Here is a 16,406-nt window from a genome sequence, read left to right as displayed (position 1 = left end):
TGGGCCAATTTTGACAGGTGGGTTGTCCCACCCACCTGTCAGAGCTGCTTGTGCAGCAACTCCCAAGCACCCAACAGCCTGTACGATGTTTGGGAACTGCAGCATGAAGGCTTTGCCAATCCTACGCTTGGCAAAGCACGGGGTTTGCAAACCTGTTTTCTAGTCGTGCCTCTGCTTGCCTCAAACCTGACATCACCTATGAGGTCAGGTGTGGGGCAAGTGAGAGTGGCTGGAGGTGAAACAACCTTGTAGCTCTGAGACCTGCATTGGGTCAAATGCAGCTTATGGGCTGGAACTTCTCTACCCCTGATGCAAGTTAATCAAATGCCTTTGTGAGGAGGAAGGTCTTTGCCTCGCATCATAAGGAAGATGCCAGGTGAATCTCCCACCAAAGACAGTTCTGTAATGGGAATGCCAGGACTGAAATGGCCCTTTCTGCTTATCGTTCTGCCCGGACACTGAGGTCCAGCGCTGCGGGCCTTCTGGCGGTTCCCTTGCTGCGAGAAGCCAAGTTACAGGGAACCAGGCAGAGGGCCTTCTCGGTAGTGGCACCCACCCTGTGGAATGCCCTCCCACCAGATGTCAAAGAGAAAAATAACTACCAAACTTTTAGAAGACATCTGAAGGCATAAATAATAAATTATTATTATTATTATTATTATTATTATTATTATTATTATTATTATTACTTGGTAGAGGAACCCAGAGCAGCAGCTGTGAATAGGATCTTAGGGTTTTGATAGAAACATGGAAGAAGGCGTATGTGTCTGGTAACCTGGCCCAAGCCATTCAGGGACTTTAAAAGGTAAGAAACCAGCACTTTAAATTGAGCCCAGGTGAGGGTTTTGGAAGGCGAGGAGGGCAGGCACATGCTTGCTTGTTTATTGAGCATTCCTCCTATTTGTTTGCAGGGATATTAGACAATGTTGGCTTATTTAATGAACGCTCATTCATCTGCAGGGAGGTTAGATTGTAATCGCTTTTCCTGAATTTGTCGGTATGTTATTGAATCTCACTGCAAAATAGAGACAGCCTGGAAGCATCCCAAGACTTTTCACTTCAAATGCCTCCTATCTCCACATTAATCCCTTTCCAAATGAGTTTGGATTTTTTAAAGGGGGAAGGCAGGAGGTATATTGTACAGTGGTACCTCTGGTTATGAACTTAATTCGTTCTGGAGGCCCGTTCTTAAGGTGAAACCGTTCTTATCCTGAGGCGTGCTTTCGCTAATGGGGCCTCTGGCACACGATTTCCGTTCCCATCCTGGGGCAAAGTTCGCAACCAGGAGCAGCTACTTCCGGTTTAGTGGAGTTCATAACCTGAGGCGTTCATAGCCTGAAGCGTTCATAACCAGAGGTACCACTGTACACAGTAATTGCATAGTTGCTAAGTTGTGTCTGATCCAGACACCTTTTCTGAGAAGTGTGCCTCTTGCCAGGAATGCAAAGGGAATGCAGTTATGTGGTAGAGCATATACTCAACGTACAGATAAAATCACCAGCCTCTGCAGTTAATAAGATCTCAGGAGGGCCAAGTAATTAGGCCTAGATGGGGGGAGACCCAGGTTAAAATCCTTGCTCAACAATCGTGTTGCACACTGGAGCCTAATCTCAGCCTAATCTCCCTCACAGGATTGTTGTGAGAATAACATGGTGGAGGCTGGGAACTGCACACTGCCGAGTTTGGAGGGAAAGGAGGATGTACATGCAGCAATAAAGAAATCCATATAAACAAGTTTATTAATAGTCCACTGACATTCAAACTCCAAAAACAAATGTAAACAGAAGCCCACAAATAGTGCACTTTTCATTATTAAAACTTTAAACAGGATTAGGACAAAATTAAAACAAGTACATCTTATCAATGTAAAAGCTGTAATAAATGTACAACCTCTGGCTGAGAGCCAGGAAACTTATTGCTGGACAACATTGGCCAATGGTCTGAGTTGGTATAAGTCTTCTTCACTGACTTGCCAAAAGGTAGTCTTAGTTTATTATTTTTATTAGATGTATATATTTAAACCGTCCATTTCTCCCTCATATTTTAACTATAGTCAGTAAATGGTCTAGTTCTCCCTCATATCTAACTATAGTCTATACTTTAGTCTATCTCTTCCTCATATTGGTAACAGAACCTTCATCCAAGTAGCTTAACACGGCTGTGTCTTCCTTCACCCCATTATGAGATACCTTATTTCATCACATGAGGTAGTTTAGGCTGGAAGATAGTAAATTGCCCCACATCTCTCATGTTGGCTCTCTTGGGCCAACAGGTACTCAAAAGTGGTGCTGAGACCCTTGTACCTTATGTGCAGTTGCAGAATAGTTTTCTGGCACCATCCTGTGGCAACTTCTCAAATTACACTTTAAAGTCATATATGGCAAACTAACGCTGAAGCGCAAGCAGCTGCTGCGTTCCACTACGTACCACTTCATATGCAGGCTAGAATGGTATCAGTACCTTCCTGATGGGATGCGGGTGGTGCTGTAGGTTAAACCCCAGAGCCTAGGACTTGCCGATCAGAAGGTTGGCGGTTCAAATCCCCGTGATGGGGTGAGCTCCCATTGCTCGGTCTCTGCTGCTGCCAACCTAGCTGTTTGAAAGCACGTCAGAGTGCAAGTAGATAAATAGGTACCACTCTGGTGGGAAGGTAAATGGCATTTCCGTGCGCTGCTCTGGTTCGCCAGAAGCGGCTTAATCCTGCTGGCCACATTACCTGGAAGCTGTACACCAGCTCCCTCGGCGAATAAAGCGAGATGAGCGCCACAACCCCAAGGCGTCTGCGACTGGACCTAATGGTTGGGGTCCCTTTACCTTTACCTTTTTACCTTCCTGATGCTGCTGGATGACAATTCCCACCAGTCCCAGCCTGTGTGGCCAATGGCCAAGGGTGATGGGATTTGTAGTCAAACAGCTTCTGGCGGGCACACAAATCATAGAATCATATTTCCAGTTACAGAAAGGTAGCCGTGTTGGTCTGCCATAGTCAAAACAAAAAAAATTTTTTTCTTTCCAGTAGCACCTTAAAGACCAACTAAGTTAGTTCTTGGTATGAGCTTTCGTGTGCATGCACACTTCGTCAGATACCTGTTCGTATCTGACGAAGTGTGCATGCACACGAAAGCTCATACCAAGAACTAACTTAGTTGGTCTTTAAGGTGCTACTGGAAACATAGAATCATAGAATCATAGAGTTGGAAGAGACCACAAGGGCCATCGAGTCCAACCCCCTGCCAAGCAGGAAACACCATCACATTTTGCTAGCTGAACACAGTATGCTGGGAGGCAGCTGGCTGCATAAAATACACATTTGCAGCATAAAATACTGGCTGGTAGCTGGTAGATTTTTTAATTAAACTTTTATTAACTCATAGAATCATAGAATCATAGATGCTGCCCACCCTGCGCTGCCAAGTCCAGCCAACCTCATCATGAATGAATGTCGGAAGCAAATCGCAAGGCACTCGGACCACTTCAAAGGGCAACACAAAGGGCAATGGTATTTCACTGGAAAAACCAACCGACACACCAGTTGTTAACAAACTTATGCACTGCCATGTGGAATTAAATCTCATGGAGCTCAGTGGAAGCAAAGTAAATGTGTAGGATACAGCTGCATGAAACTCACCCCACACAACCCAAAATCTTAAAGCTCAGAGGTTGCGCTTTTCATCAAGGACTTGGGACAGGAATGGTGTGCTCTCTGCTGCCTCCCTTTGGCCAGGTCCTGCAACTGCAGCCTCTTTCCCTGCTATTTGCTGGTCACTGCTGGCCAGGTTGTGTTACTGCAGCCTCTTTCCTTGCTCTCTGCTGCCCCCTCTTGGGCAGGTACTGCAACTGTAGCCTGTCCCTTGTTCTCTGCTGTGCTCCCTGTTCGCCAGGTTGTGTAACTGCTGCCTCTTTTCTCTGCTCTCTGCCGCCTACTATTGTCCAGGCTGTGTAACAGCAGGGTTTAATCCCTGTTTCCTTCTGCTGCCTCTTGGCAACCTGGTCAAGAGGGGCAGCAGAGAGCAGGCAAAGAGGCTGCCATTACAGAACCTGGGTAAAAGGGTTCTGACGAAGTGTGCATGCACACGAAAGCTCATACCAAGAACTAACTTAGTTGGTCTTTAAGGTGCTACTGGAAAGAAAAATTTTTTTTTTTGTTTTGACTATGGCAGACCAACACGGCTACCTATCTGTAACTGGGTAAAAGGGGGCAGTAAAGAGCAGCGTAGGAGGCTGCAGTCACATGATTTCAGCCTCTTCTCTTGCTCTTATGTATCAGATTCCCACCATATGCAGCAAAATAGTTGCAAATGCACCTGTGAACTGTGACATCCGTATATGCCCGGTTCTCGCCACCCCAGCCCCTGACCTTCTTCGCCTGGCTAGAAGTTATTTTTGTGAGCAGAAAATTTGCCAAGGCACCAAACAGCACTTATGAGGAGATGTGGAATAACTGATGCAAGGGCAAGAGGAAGGTGCCATCCTTTACTTCCATGTTGTCAGTCCTCTTAGGGGGCAGGGATAAAGATCGTCTTCTTCTGGGGCTTCCTGCACCGCCGCACGGTGACAGTGACAGGAGCCGGGTCCAGAGGCATTCCTGCCACAGAAGGCATCGTGCCAAACTGGAAGAAGCAAAGGGGAAGAGCTTGTTACAGGGAGGCAATGAAATGCAAAACAGCACGCTAGAAATCTGCTAAAGTTGCAACGGTTAGCACCCCATCTTGCAAGGGTGTTTTCTACATCAAAAGTGGACTTGCTTGCATCTTGAAACATGACCGTGGATATTATGTTTGGCAAAGCCAATTTCCCTCAAAGGCAATGAGGTGTATTGGTTAGAGTGTTGGATTAGGACTGGGGAAACCCCAGGTCCAGCTGTGAAACTCAACAGGAGACTTAGAGCCAATCCATTACCTCTCAGCTTAACCAAACTTGTTGTGAGGGTAAAATATGGAGATGGTGGAGTGGGGAAGAGGACTATGATTTGGGTCCAGACTAAGTTACCATATTTTTCGCTCTATAAGATGCACCAGACCATAAGACGCACCTAGTTTTTGGAGGAGGAAAACAAGAAAAAAAATATTCTAAATCCCAGAAGCCAGAACAGCAAGAGGGATCGCTGTGCAGCGAAAGCAGCGATCCCTCTTGCTGTTCTGGCTTCTGGGATAGCTGCGCAGCCTGCACTCACTCCATAAGATGCACACACATTTCCCCTTACTTTTTAGGAGGGAAAAAGTGAGTCTTATAGAGCAAAAAATAGGATACTTAGTTGCGACTTTAGTTTCAAAAGCAGCAAAGTTCAGCTAATTTCTTAGATACAACTCCACGCATGCCACCTCGAACTCCTGGGAAGAAAGGCAGGATAAAAACGTAATATATATTAAAAAAATCTCCTGGAGATGCATGAACGTTGGTGCTTCATTAGTTTGGGGTTAGAGTAAAAGGGTTGCTGGGGTAGTTAGCTTCAATCGTGCCATTTTATACGTGACTGCTGAAATAGTCACAACAATAGTCAGCCCACAACTTATGCGGCGGTTACATTTTGGGGATTGCATCTACTGTAAATAAGTTGGAGCAGGGCTGGAGGGCTTCTTGAGCAAATCATTGTAGTTCAGATTCGACTGAAAAGAAGTGAATCCATGTACTTCTAATATTTATGTATTTCTAATATGTACTTCTAATATTTATTTATTTACCGGATTCCCCTAACTACAGTTAAAAACGTGGATTGGCTTAGGGCTTTGCAAAACAGAGTGCCAAAGGTTAAAACTGGCATATAATTCGTTGACAGTGCTTTATTCACCAAAAGCCTGCAGGTTTCTCTGTCTGTCTGTCTGTTTGTGTCTTAAAAAGCACTTGTTACCGTACCTCCTGCATATTTAATTTTTTTAAAAATCAAAATGCTACAAATATGAACAATTCTTCAATTTATTCTCTATTTCATTTTAGCTCTGATGTGCCTTTTTGCAGTTATAAATGGTTCTGACATTTCTACCAGGGTCAGCCTCCCTGAATTGGGATTTGGATGAAAGTGCAACGGGTGTGCCTTTCTACATTCTTTGGATGTACAACTCTATGGTACGTGCACCCGCCTTCCCACCAGGAGGACTGTGCTCACCTTATAGGGTGCACTCCACTTCCCAGCACCTGCCACGTTGAGAGACCTCACGCGCAGCAAGTACGTAGTACCAGGAGTGAGATTCTCCAGGTGCTCTTCTGTCTGCGAGCAAAACCAATGGATGTTCTTGCCTTGACCATCCAGCCTGGCCTCCTGCAGTTGCAGCTCATAGAAGGAAATCAACTCCCCATTGCGTGGGCCTGACCAAGAAACCTATGGAGGAGAGAAAATGGGCATCATGCAGAAACCTAGAAGACGAGCTCTTTCACTTGATCCTGGCATCTTCAGGGAAGTGGGTGCTAAAGGGGTCCTTTCACTGGTGCAGGGAGGGACCGTGGTGGGTGGTGCCCATTGGGATTTATGGGACAGAAAACAAGGAGACCAGTAGTAAGTGGAGCCAGAGCCAATCCAACTGATTCTAGTTTTGTCCCCCATCCTCTACCCTGTTGAGTTCTGCAGGAAGTAAGGAGGAGGAAGCTGGCATTCAGGGCCACCCCTGGGGCTGGTTGTAAGGAAGATGGTGGCTGGTTGAAGACAGATGGAGGTTGGCTGGGCAGTGATCTCTTTACCCTAATGTACCAGCCTCCTAACCATATCAAACCTATCCATTCTTAAGGAAATCAGCCCTGAGTGCTCACTGGAAGGACAGATCGTGAAGCTGAGGCACCAATACTTTGGCCACCTCATGAGAAGAGAAGACTCCCTGGAAAAGACCCTGATGTTGGGAAAGATGGAGGGCACAAGGAAAAGGGGACGACAGAGGACGAGATGGTTGGACAGTGTTCTCGAAGCTACCAGCATGAGTTGGACCAAACTGCGGTAGGCAGTGGAAGACAGGAGTGCCTGGCGTGCTCTGGTCCATGGGGTCACAAAGAGTTGGACACGACTAAACGACTAAACAACAACAACAACCAGCCTCCACTGCCCTTAAGGGACATTCACCAAGAGGTAGCCTTAGTCTTCTCTGAAATAGAAGGAAACACTGGGGGTGCTTCCAGGCAGCCTGTCTATTGAACATTCACCCTGACTTGTTTGTAGGGAGGTTAGTGAGTGCTTCTCAACACTTTCCAGTGCATTTCCCCAACATTTCTCTTAGCACAAGATGTCCAGTCTCTCCGGGAAGCGAGTTGGTTGCACAACACCTCCCAATCAACTATAACTGCGCAACCTGAATTTGGCAGTGTGTGGCTGAATGCTGGACCCTGCAGCCAAGTGTTAGTTCTTAGCTTTAAAAAAAAGGTAAAGGTAAAGGACCCCAGGACAGTTAAGTCCAGTCAAAGGAGATTATGGGGTTGTGGCGCTCATCTCGCTTTCAGGCCAAGGGAGCCAGCGTTTGTCCACAGACAGCTTTCCGGGTCATGTGGCCAGCATGACTAAACCGCTTTTGGTAAAACGGAACACAGTGATGGAAATCAGAGTGCCTGGAAACGCCATTTACCTTCCTGCTGCAGTGGTACCTATTTATCTACTTCCACTGGTGTGCTTTCGAACTGGTAGGTTGGCAGAAGTTGGGACAGAGCAACGGGAACTCACCCCATTGCAGGGATTTGAACCGCTGACCCGATCAGCAAGCCCAAGAGGCTCGGTGGTTTAGACTACAGCGCCACCCACATGGTAAGTTCCTGGCTTACCACTCATGGTTTGTCTTGGGGGCAGACAAACTACAAGCCTGGTTTTGGATGCCATGTTAAGCCAAAACATAGTTTAGCTCCTGGTAGTGAAGCAGCATGTTTGCAATTTGGTCTCTGGTTCCTCTGCCTCTTCTAAATCCAGCTTGCACTTCTGGGAGTTCTCGGTCCACATGCTGCTTGAGCCTTCCTTGTAGAATTTTAAGCATAACCAAATTGCAAACATGCACTGGATTATGGAGAAAGCCAGAGAGTTCCAGAAAGACATCTACTTCTGCTTCATTGACTATGCAAAAGCCTTTGACTGTGTTGACCACAGCAAACTATGGCAAGTTCTTAAAGAAATGGGAGTGCCTGATCACCTCATCTGTCTCCTGAGAAATCTCTATGTGGGACAAGAAGCTACAGTTAGAACTGGATATGGAACAACTGATTGGTTCAAAATTGGGAAAGGAGTACGACAAGGCTGTATATTGTCTCCCTGGTTATTTAACTTATATGCAGAATTCATCATGCGAAAGGCTGGGCTGGATGAATCCCTAGCCGGAATTAAGATTGCTGGAAGAAATATCAACAACCTCAGATATGCAGATGACACAACCTTGATGGCAGAAAGTGAGGAGGAATTAAAGAACCTTTTATTGAGTGTAAAAGAGGAGAGCGCAAAATATGGTCTGAAGCTCAACATCAAAAAAACGAAGATCATGGCCACTGGTCCCATCACCTCCTGGCAAATAGAAGGAGAAGAAATGGAGGCAGTGAGAGATTTTACTTTCTTGGGTTCCATGATCACTGCAGATGGTGACAGCAGCCACGAAATTAAGAGACGTCTGCTTCTTGGGAGGAAAGCAATAACCAACCTAGACAGCATCTTAAAAAGTAGAGACATCACCTTGCCAACAAACGTCCGTATAGTAAAAGCTATGGTTTTCCCAGTAGTGATGTATGGAAGTGAGAGCTGGACCATAAAGAAGGCTGATCGTCGAAGAATTGATGCTTTTGAATTATGGTGCTGGAGGAGACTCTTGAGAGTCCCTTGGACTGCAAGAAGATCAAACCTATCCATTCTTAAGGAAATCAGCCCTGAGTGCTCACTGGAAGGACAGATCGTGAAGCTGAGGCTCCAATACTTTGGCCACCTCATGAGAAGAGAAGACTCCCTGGAAAAGACCCTGATGTTGGGAAAGATGGAGGGCACAAGGAGAAGGGGATGACAGAGGACGAGATGGTTGGATAGTGTCTTCGAAGCTACAAACATGAGTCTGACTAAACTGCGGGAGGCAGTGGAAGACAGAAGTGCCTGGCGTGCTCTGGTCCATGGGGTCACGAAGAGTCGGACACGACTAAACGACTAAACAACAACAACAAAGTGAAGCAGCAACAGCAATATCGGGAGAGGAATGAAGCGGCTGTGATTTTTGCTGTGAGGACCAGTGGCACACTCATTCCTTCTTGTGCAGTCATGGTTTAGCTCAGCTTTATGTGCAAACCATGCCACTATGTCCAATACAAGCTATATTCCAAACACAGTAATTTCCAGGCACTTGAAACTGAAGACTATTGCTGTGCACTTGGAGGGCAGTTGGCCTGGATGACCCACTGGGATTCCTTGTGTGATGTTTTCGCTCTTAAGGTTTCTGTGAGCAGAGCTGTCAAGGGTGGCTTATCCTGAGGCAACACGTCTTAAGGCCTGAAAGAAGACTATTTATAGCCAGTGACAGGTGATGTGTTTCGATGGGAGTTAAGATGGCTCAGGAAAAGGATGAAGAGCGATGACTAAGCCTTATTGTCCCCAACCCCATTAAGCAGGGAGAGGGGTTAAAAGAGAAGGAAGCGATCAACCTGCAGATGTTTTTGTGACTGATGGAGAATCAATGGACAAAAGGATACAGAGGGCTGAATTGCTCTCTGTAAAAGGCACTGTAAAAGACTCTGGCAGTTCCATTAGAAATCTGATGGGGAGCATTGCCCCTGGGACCCCTGTATTTTCCACCTATGCTCAACCTGTGTACGTGTATAAACCAGGGATGGGGAATTGCAGATGACACCAAACTGGGAGGGGTGGCTAACACCCCAGAGGACAGGATCACACTTCAAAACAACCTTGACAGATTAGAGAACTGGGCCAAAACAAACAAGATGAATTTTAACAGGGAGAAATGTAAAGTATTGCACTTGGGCAAAAAAAATGAGAGGCACAAATACAAGATGGGTGACACCTGGCTTGAGAGCAGTACATGTGAAAAGGATCTAGGAGTCTTGGTTGACCACAAACTTGACATGAGCCAACAGTGTGACGCGGCAGCTAAAAAAGCCAATGCAATTCTGGGCTGCATCAATAGGAGTATAGCATCTAGATCAAGGGAAGTAATAGTGCCACTGTATTCTGCTCTGGTCAGACCTCACCTGGAGTACTGTGTCCAGTTCTGGGCACCACAGTTCAAGAAGGACACTGACAAACTGGAACGTGTCCAGAGGAGGGCAACCAAAATGGTCAAAGGCCTGGAAACGATGCCTTATGAGGAATGGCTAAGGGAGCTGGGCATGTTTAGCCTGGAGAAGAGGAGGTTAAGGGGTGATATGATAGCCATGTTCAAATATATAAAAGGATGTCACATAGAGGAGGGAGAAAGGTTGTTTTCTGCTGCTCCAGAGAAGCGGACACGGAGCAATGGATCCAAACTACAAGAAAGAAGATTCCACCTAAACATTAGGAAGAACTTCCTGACAGTAAGAGCTGTTCGACAGTGGAATTTGCTGCCAAGGAGTGTGGTGGAGTCTCCTTCTTTGGAGGTCTTTAAGCAGAGGCTTGACAACCATATGTCAGGAGTGCTCTGATGGTGTTTCCTGCTTGGCAGGGGGTTGGACTCGATGGCCCTTGTGGTCTCTTCCAACTCTATGATTCTATGATTCTATGAATCTGTGGCCTCTGCAGAAGTTCTTGGACTCCAAATCCCATCAGCTCCAGACAGCATGGCCAATGGCCAGGGATGAGAAGAGTTGTAGTTTACTAGCATATGGGAGGCAACAGGTTCCCCATTGCTGATATAAATGGCCTGCTATTGTGATTATGATGCTGCTGCTTATTATGATGCTTTTTACGATGTTTTAATTATTATGCTCCATAAAATGTGTTCTTAATCTTGTACACCACCCTGGGACCCTTCACTCCAGTCACTCTCCTCAAACCTTATTCCACAAACACTTAAACAAGCATTGGAGCCCCCAAAATCTCTCACGTCTCATAGGGTTGAGGTGCATGTAACAATATGGGTTCCTCAGAGGTGCACTAAATGTGATCTATCTATGCTCAAATGTTGCATCCCCATTTACCCGGTGGGGTAGTTGAAGAGGAATTCAGCTTTTGGCTCAAAGAGAGACCCGGCTCTCCAGTCACAGTAGCCTAGCAATGCAGAGGAGGCCATTTTGTGTCAGGAGGCCCCACCTGAGCGCTGGTGCTGCTGACGGTGTGCTCGCGGATGAAGGGCTGTGGCGGCAGCTCCACACACACAGGAGACTCCGAGCCGCTGTCGGAGAGGCTGGTCTCCCCGTCGCTCATGTCCAGGTCGACGGGGACGCTGGGGCTGCTGCTGCGTCGAGGGCGGCTTGGCGGGGGCCTGCGAGCGGCTTTCTTCGGAACTGACAGCCCAGCCAGCAAGTCATCCAAGGTGTGAGGTAAACTGCAGGCTGAGTAGAGGATGTGTTTGGGGGTCTCGATGATGCTGCCCAGGCCAGAGCTGGAGGTGTCGCTGCTTTCACTGGGAAGGCTCGAGTGATTTCTGTAGAGCTGAAACTAAATTAAAAGAGGAACAACCCACCCAAACAACCCCTGAGTGAAACCTGCTTGCAGAACTTGTTGTTCATGTTCTCCTAAGCCAGAGGTGGGGAACTTGATGCCCTCCTGATGTTGATGCACTACAATTTCCACCCCCGACCATTGGGCATGCTGGCTGCAGCTGATAGGACCTGGAGTCCATCAACATCTGGAGGGCTGCAGGTTCCCCATTCATCTCCTCACACTCCAACATTTTTCCGTTTATTGAAAGGATGTATATATTCCAGATGACTGACAATACTTTAAGAAGCATCAATAGAACCTAGGAAGGTCTTCATTTTCACTACTACTTGTAGCATCTAAAAGAAGAAAACATGGTCCCAATGTTGGTGGGCTCCAGTTCCCACCAGGGGAACTTATTTCATTTTCCGTTGGCAGTCTCGTGCCAGCGTAAGCTGGAGCCAGGGCAATGGATACAACTCCTGCCTTTGTACAATAGCCTACAGCCACACAAAATCCAGATGTTTCCGCATACACTCCCCCCTACCCCACACATCCTCTGAGGCATCACCACAGATCAAAGACACATCCCAGCAATTAAAAGCACTCAAGGGGGGGGGGGCATGGAGCAGGTCTAGTTATGGCCTGGGGACAGTTCTGAGAGCCAAACAGAGATGCCGGGTGTGTGTGTGTGTGTGTGTGTGTGTGTGTGTGTGTGTGTCATATTCACTCCCTGGGCCTAAGGTTCCCAACTCCTCATTTATATGATCAAAGTATCTCCTTAGGCTGTACCCTTCCCCCTTGAATTAGCTTTTTTGGGGGTTCCTTATGAATTAACTTTGATTATAGGAGCTGTAGATTGATTATCGAGGGATGGGGGTAGGGGTAGGTGGGCCTCAGTCCCCCAGTCTCAGAGGGGGCCCTAGCACCCTCTACTTCCTTCTTCTGGGATGCCTGGTTCCCTGTTGATGGCCCACATTAGTGGTTTTTTTAAAAAAAGCATTTTAGAGAAATACCTCACCTACCATTTTCAAGCAGGGGAGAGGTCATGCCCTTGGGAAGGAGAGACTTGACGAGGCTTCTCTGTGGCAGATATGATGAGTGGTGATGAATGACTTGCACCTTTAAGGCTGCATCTGTTCACAGGAATGGGGGGGGGAGGATTTGAGTGTATCAGGATTAAATAGGCCCACACATCTGTTGAGCCTCCAGATCCGGAAAGCTTCCGGCTGCAAGGAGCAGAACCCTTTCCACATCGAAATGCATCTGCCCAGCAACCAACTTGTGCATGCAGCAAAGGGAGGCTTAGCCAGGGGCACACTTTGGGCTTTTGAATTTCAGTGGTGCCCTGCGCAACGCCAAAATTTGGTGCCCTCCGCCCCAGCCTCTTGTCATTGTTGCGGTGCCCTCTGAACTCAATGCCCAGTGTGGGCGAACTAGTTGTGCTCCCCCAAAATCCATCTCTGTGATGGCCAGCCCCTTGGACTTCCTTAGCATGGCTTCCACTCAGTCTCCCTTGTTGTTACCTAGGCAGAGAACTGCCTTTGCTAACTTTCCAGGAAAACCAAACCAAACCAAACAAAACAAAACAGAAAAACGCAGGAAGAGAAGCCATTTCCCCAGCTTCAGAAGAGGAAGAACAGAGCTGTTTACCTTCATGGAACAGACAGGTTATGCACTTGGCTTCACTCCTGAGCTGGGGGTTCTGCTCTCAGATCCAGCCAAAAACTCCAACCAGGAGCAGGAAGCCTTTTCAATCCATGGGCTTCGTTCCTTTCTAGGTAACTTTCCAGGAACCACATGCCAGAGGTAAAACTGAGCAGAGCAACCAATGTGACTTTCACCTCTGTACACACACTCACATGTACTCCTTTCTAGCCTCTATCCCAGGGGTTGTCAACCTGGTCCCTACCGCCCACTAGTGGGCATTTCAGGATTCTAGGTGGGAGGTAGAGGGTTCTACGGCACAAGTTGAATCCTCCTTCCATCGAGCACTGGTGGGCAGTAAGGAAATTTTACCATCAAGAAAGAGGCATTAGGGGCGGTAGGTATAAAAAGGTTGACTACCCCTGCTGTATCCAGACAAGCAAGAGGCATTGTCAGAGGTCAAAGACACATTCCAGCCAGGCAAAAACATTCAAGGAGGGTGCAAAGCAGCAGGGTCAGAAACGGGTGTGGGCTGGGGAGAGTTCTGAAGGCCAGAAAGAGAAGTCTGGAGGGACACATCTGGTCCAAGACCCTGAGGCTTCCCATCCCTGCCCTCGACTTTCCCCAAATTGGTGAAGTTTCCTCCCTAGCTCCACACACACTCAGTTTCTGTTTTGCATCCTAAATCCCTTCCCTGAACATGTCTGTGGTGCCGCCGCCACCCCTTCCATCACTTTGCTCCCGAAAAGGACACCTTTTCCATGAGGACTCTGGCTCAGTACTCATTCCCAGATGTAATCAAGCTTAAAACACACACACAAAAATCTAAACTTTTGTGGCTTTGCAGATGTTGCAGGACTCTGATTCTCATCAGCCATAGGCAGAGTGGCCTATGGTCAGGGATGATGGGAATTATAGTCCAACAACTTCCCTCGTCTATAGGATTGGAATGTAAATGTGTTTGCTGACATTTCATTTTTATCCTATCTCCCTTGCGCTGTCATTTTCCTCATCGCTGATTTTTCATTGTAAGCTTCTGTCTGTGTTTTGTTTTCGAAAGTCTGTAAAGTGGTACGTACGTGAATGGTATAACTACTACTACTACTACTACTACTACTACTACTACTATTACTACAAGGATGCCTGTATAGAAATTACTGACACTGTCCTGGTCCTTCAAAACAAAGATGGGGGCCGCCCTACATGGAATCATTACAGAGGTTTCTAATTTTTTGGAGCAGATCATGGTTCCTTATGTCATGCCCTGTACTTGGGCATTATATAAAACTCCAAGGTCCAGTGAAAGCCACTGCCAGGCAAACAAGCTAGAATGCTGGGTACCCAGCCCATTGCCACTTTCCCTCGCTCCCCTCACAGCCACCCCTTGTGTTTCAGCGCTGTCCAGACTAGCTCTGCCTCTGCCTCGAGACCCATGGAGCTGACTTACCGCCCACAGGATGCCCCAGCACTAGCATATTGGAGGCTATGAGTCTGAAGGCCTGTCCCAGAAAGGCCACTGTTTGCCTAGTCCTCATTATGCCACAGTGCTACCCCTTCCATTGTGACCAGGCACAGTCAATGTGGGGCAGGCCTAGGCCTAGGCCTAGGCCCCAGGGCCCTTTTACATGAACGTAGCTGCTGACTGGCTCTGTGCAGTAATTGTATTAATGAAAAAATGAACAAACATGAACACACATGTATACCAGCTGATATGTTTCTATTGTGATAGGAATTTTGAGGTCTTAGATATATGGTAATGTTCATAACCGCACGTACATAGATCAGCACAGGAAGACTGACCTGAAGCCATTTTGATTCCTAAACTGAGCAAATGTTTTCTCTGCAAGGTCAAAGTGGAAAAGCCTCTCCATTGTCTTTTCCTTCACAAATCCTGTCTTAAGTGTATGTGTATGAATAGGCTGTGAGCCTGTGACCTGGCCCAGGAACTAAGTATTTATCATTACAAAAGATTGGCCAGGCTCCCCAGGCAATCCAGTCAAGTAACCTGCCAGACAGGAGATAAACAAGGACAGGAGAAAAACAACATTCAAATTTCTGTTTAGACCACCTTTTCTGTAATGTAGGTATGATGTATCTGAGGGGTGGTCTTAGGTTACATCCCTTCTGTGATATATGTATGATGTTTCTGGGGGTGGTCTTGATCTACAGGGTGGCAATTTCAAAAGTCTTTATAAGGCCTTGCATGCCATTTTTCTGGGTTCCTCCTCTCTCCTGTGGGTGAGGGGAGCACCCTGTTGCAACAGATCAATAAAGATCAAGCTTACTAGCTGCTTTGCTTCTCAATATTCTCTGGTTGGCCTCTGTTATTCCCTCCTACCAATAGGGAACCTATGTAAGGACTCTATATGGGCTCTTGGATACCCCATAAGGGAAAAGGGCAATTTTTGTTTACAACACTATCATTACAGACATAGGACCGGAGCTGTTTTTTGTGGCAATGCTCACCACTGGTACAGATTACCAGCATCTTTTTTGTACCAACAGTACTTTTATCAATATATAAGTACTAGCACCTTTTTTATTTTATTTTTAACCCAAAATACCAGTGCTTAGGACAATTGTGTGCTTTGGTGTTGCTTAACACAATTGGAAGCCAATGCCTCTGCAAAATCCCGCTCTTGCCAGAGCCCGGAATGAAACCAATTATATGTTTAGGAAGGCCGAAAGGAAGCAGTACTAACAGCATAAGAGAGAACATTTTCTATTGGCTCTGCATTATGGAAGGGGTTCTTCTGGTTGGCTGTGAAATAAATAATTAATTGTCCCCCCCCCAAAGGGGGTCTTTGCCTCAGAAGGAGGACTGGGACCTCGGAAGGAGCGCGGTTGTAGAAGGCTTCATACCGGTCGGGAATTGACACAGACCACACCAGGATTTGAGAAAAAGCAAAGTCTGATCTTTATTGAAAGAACAGAGAAAAAAACGAAACTGTTGCAACAGGGTCCCCGCTCACGTAATAAAACGAAGTGAGAGCCCGAACAAAAGAGCTGCCTTGACTCTTATACCTTTTGGTTTCCATACAGATCAATAACAGCGGAGATGGCAGGAAGTGACATGAATGGCGTGAAGAGGGGATTAACATAAGGTAAGAAGGATGTTGTAAGACCTTTGGGAGGTGTCAAATATTGCTGGCGGGCTGGGATAATATGTGTTGAGCTTCCTCTCATTTATTCTGGATCTGCTTAATGGCTTTTCCTTTATCTACAGGAAAAATCTCCATAGTTGCTGATAATC

The 16,406-nt window shown here is 46.7% G+C and overlaps 2 protein-coding genes across 2 annotated transcripts in view; one reads left to right on the top strand and one right to left on the bottom strand.

Moving 5' to 3' along the window:
• LOC310769052 (membrane-spanning 4-domains subfamily A member 4A-like) overlaps positions 1 to 16,406 on the top strand; it is a 639,318-nt gene that overhangs the window by 158,270 nt on the left and 464,642 nt on the right. The gene's annotated exons all lie outside the window — the stretch shown is intronic.
• Positions 4,462 to 14,723, bottom strand: FNDC8 (fibronectin type III domain containing 8). Its single transcript, XM_083628033.1, has 5 exons — positions 14,601 to 14,723; positions 12,532 to 12,642; positions 11,177 to 11,524; positions 6,104 to 6,316; positions 4,462 to 4,610 (listed from the first exon to the last, which is right to left on the bottom strand). Exons 2-5 carry the CDS (start codon positions 12,532 to 12,534, stop codon positions 4,497 to 4,499), a joined length of 678 nt encoding a protein of 225 aa, XP_083484159.1. The 5' UTR covers positions 12,535 to 12,642; positions 14,601 to 14,723; the 3' UTR covers positions 4,462 to 4,496.

The sequence above is a fragment of the Podarcis filfolensis genome (assembly GCF_964270895.1).
Source record: "Podarcis filfolensis genome assembly, chromosome: 8".
Classification (NCBI taxonomy): domain Eukaryota; kingdom Metazoa; phylum Chordata; class Lepidosauria; order Squamata; family Lacertidae; genus Podarcis; species Podarcis filfolensis.
The sequence above is the reverse complement of the archived record's forward strand: the minus strand, read 5'-3'. Positions and strand labels throughout refer to the sequence as shown.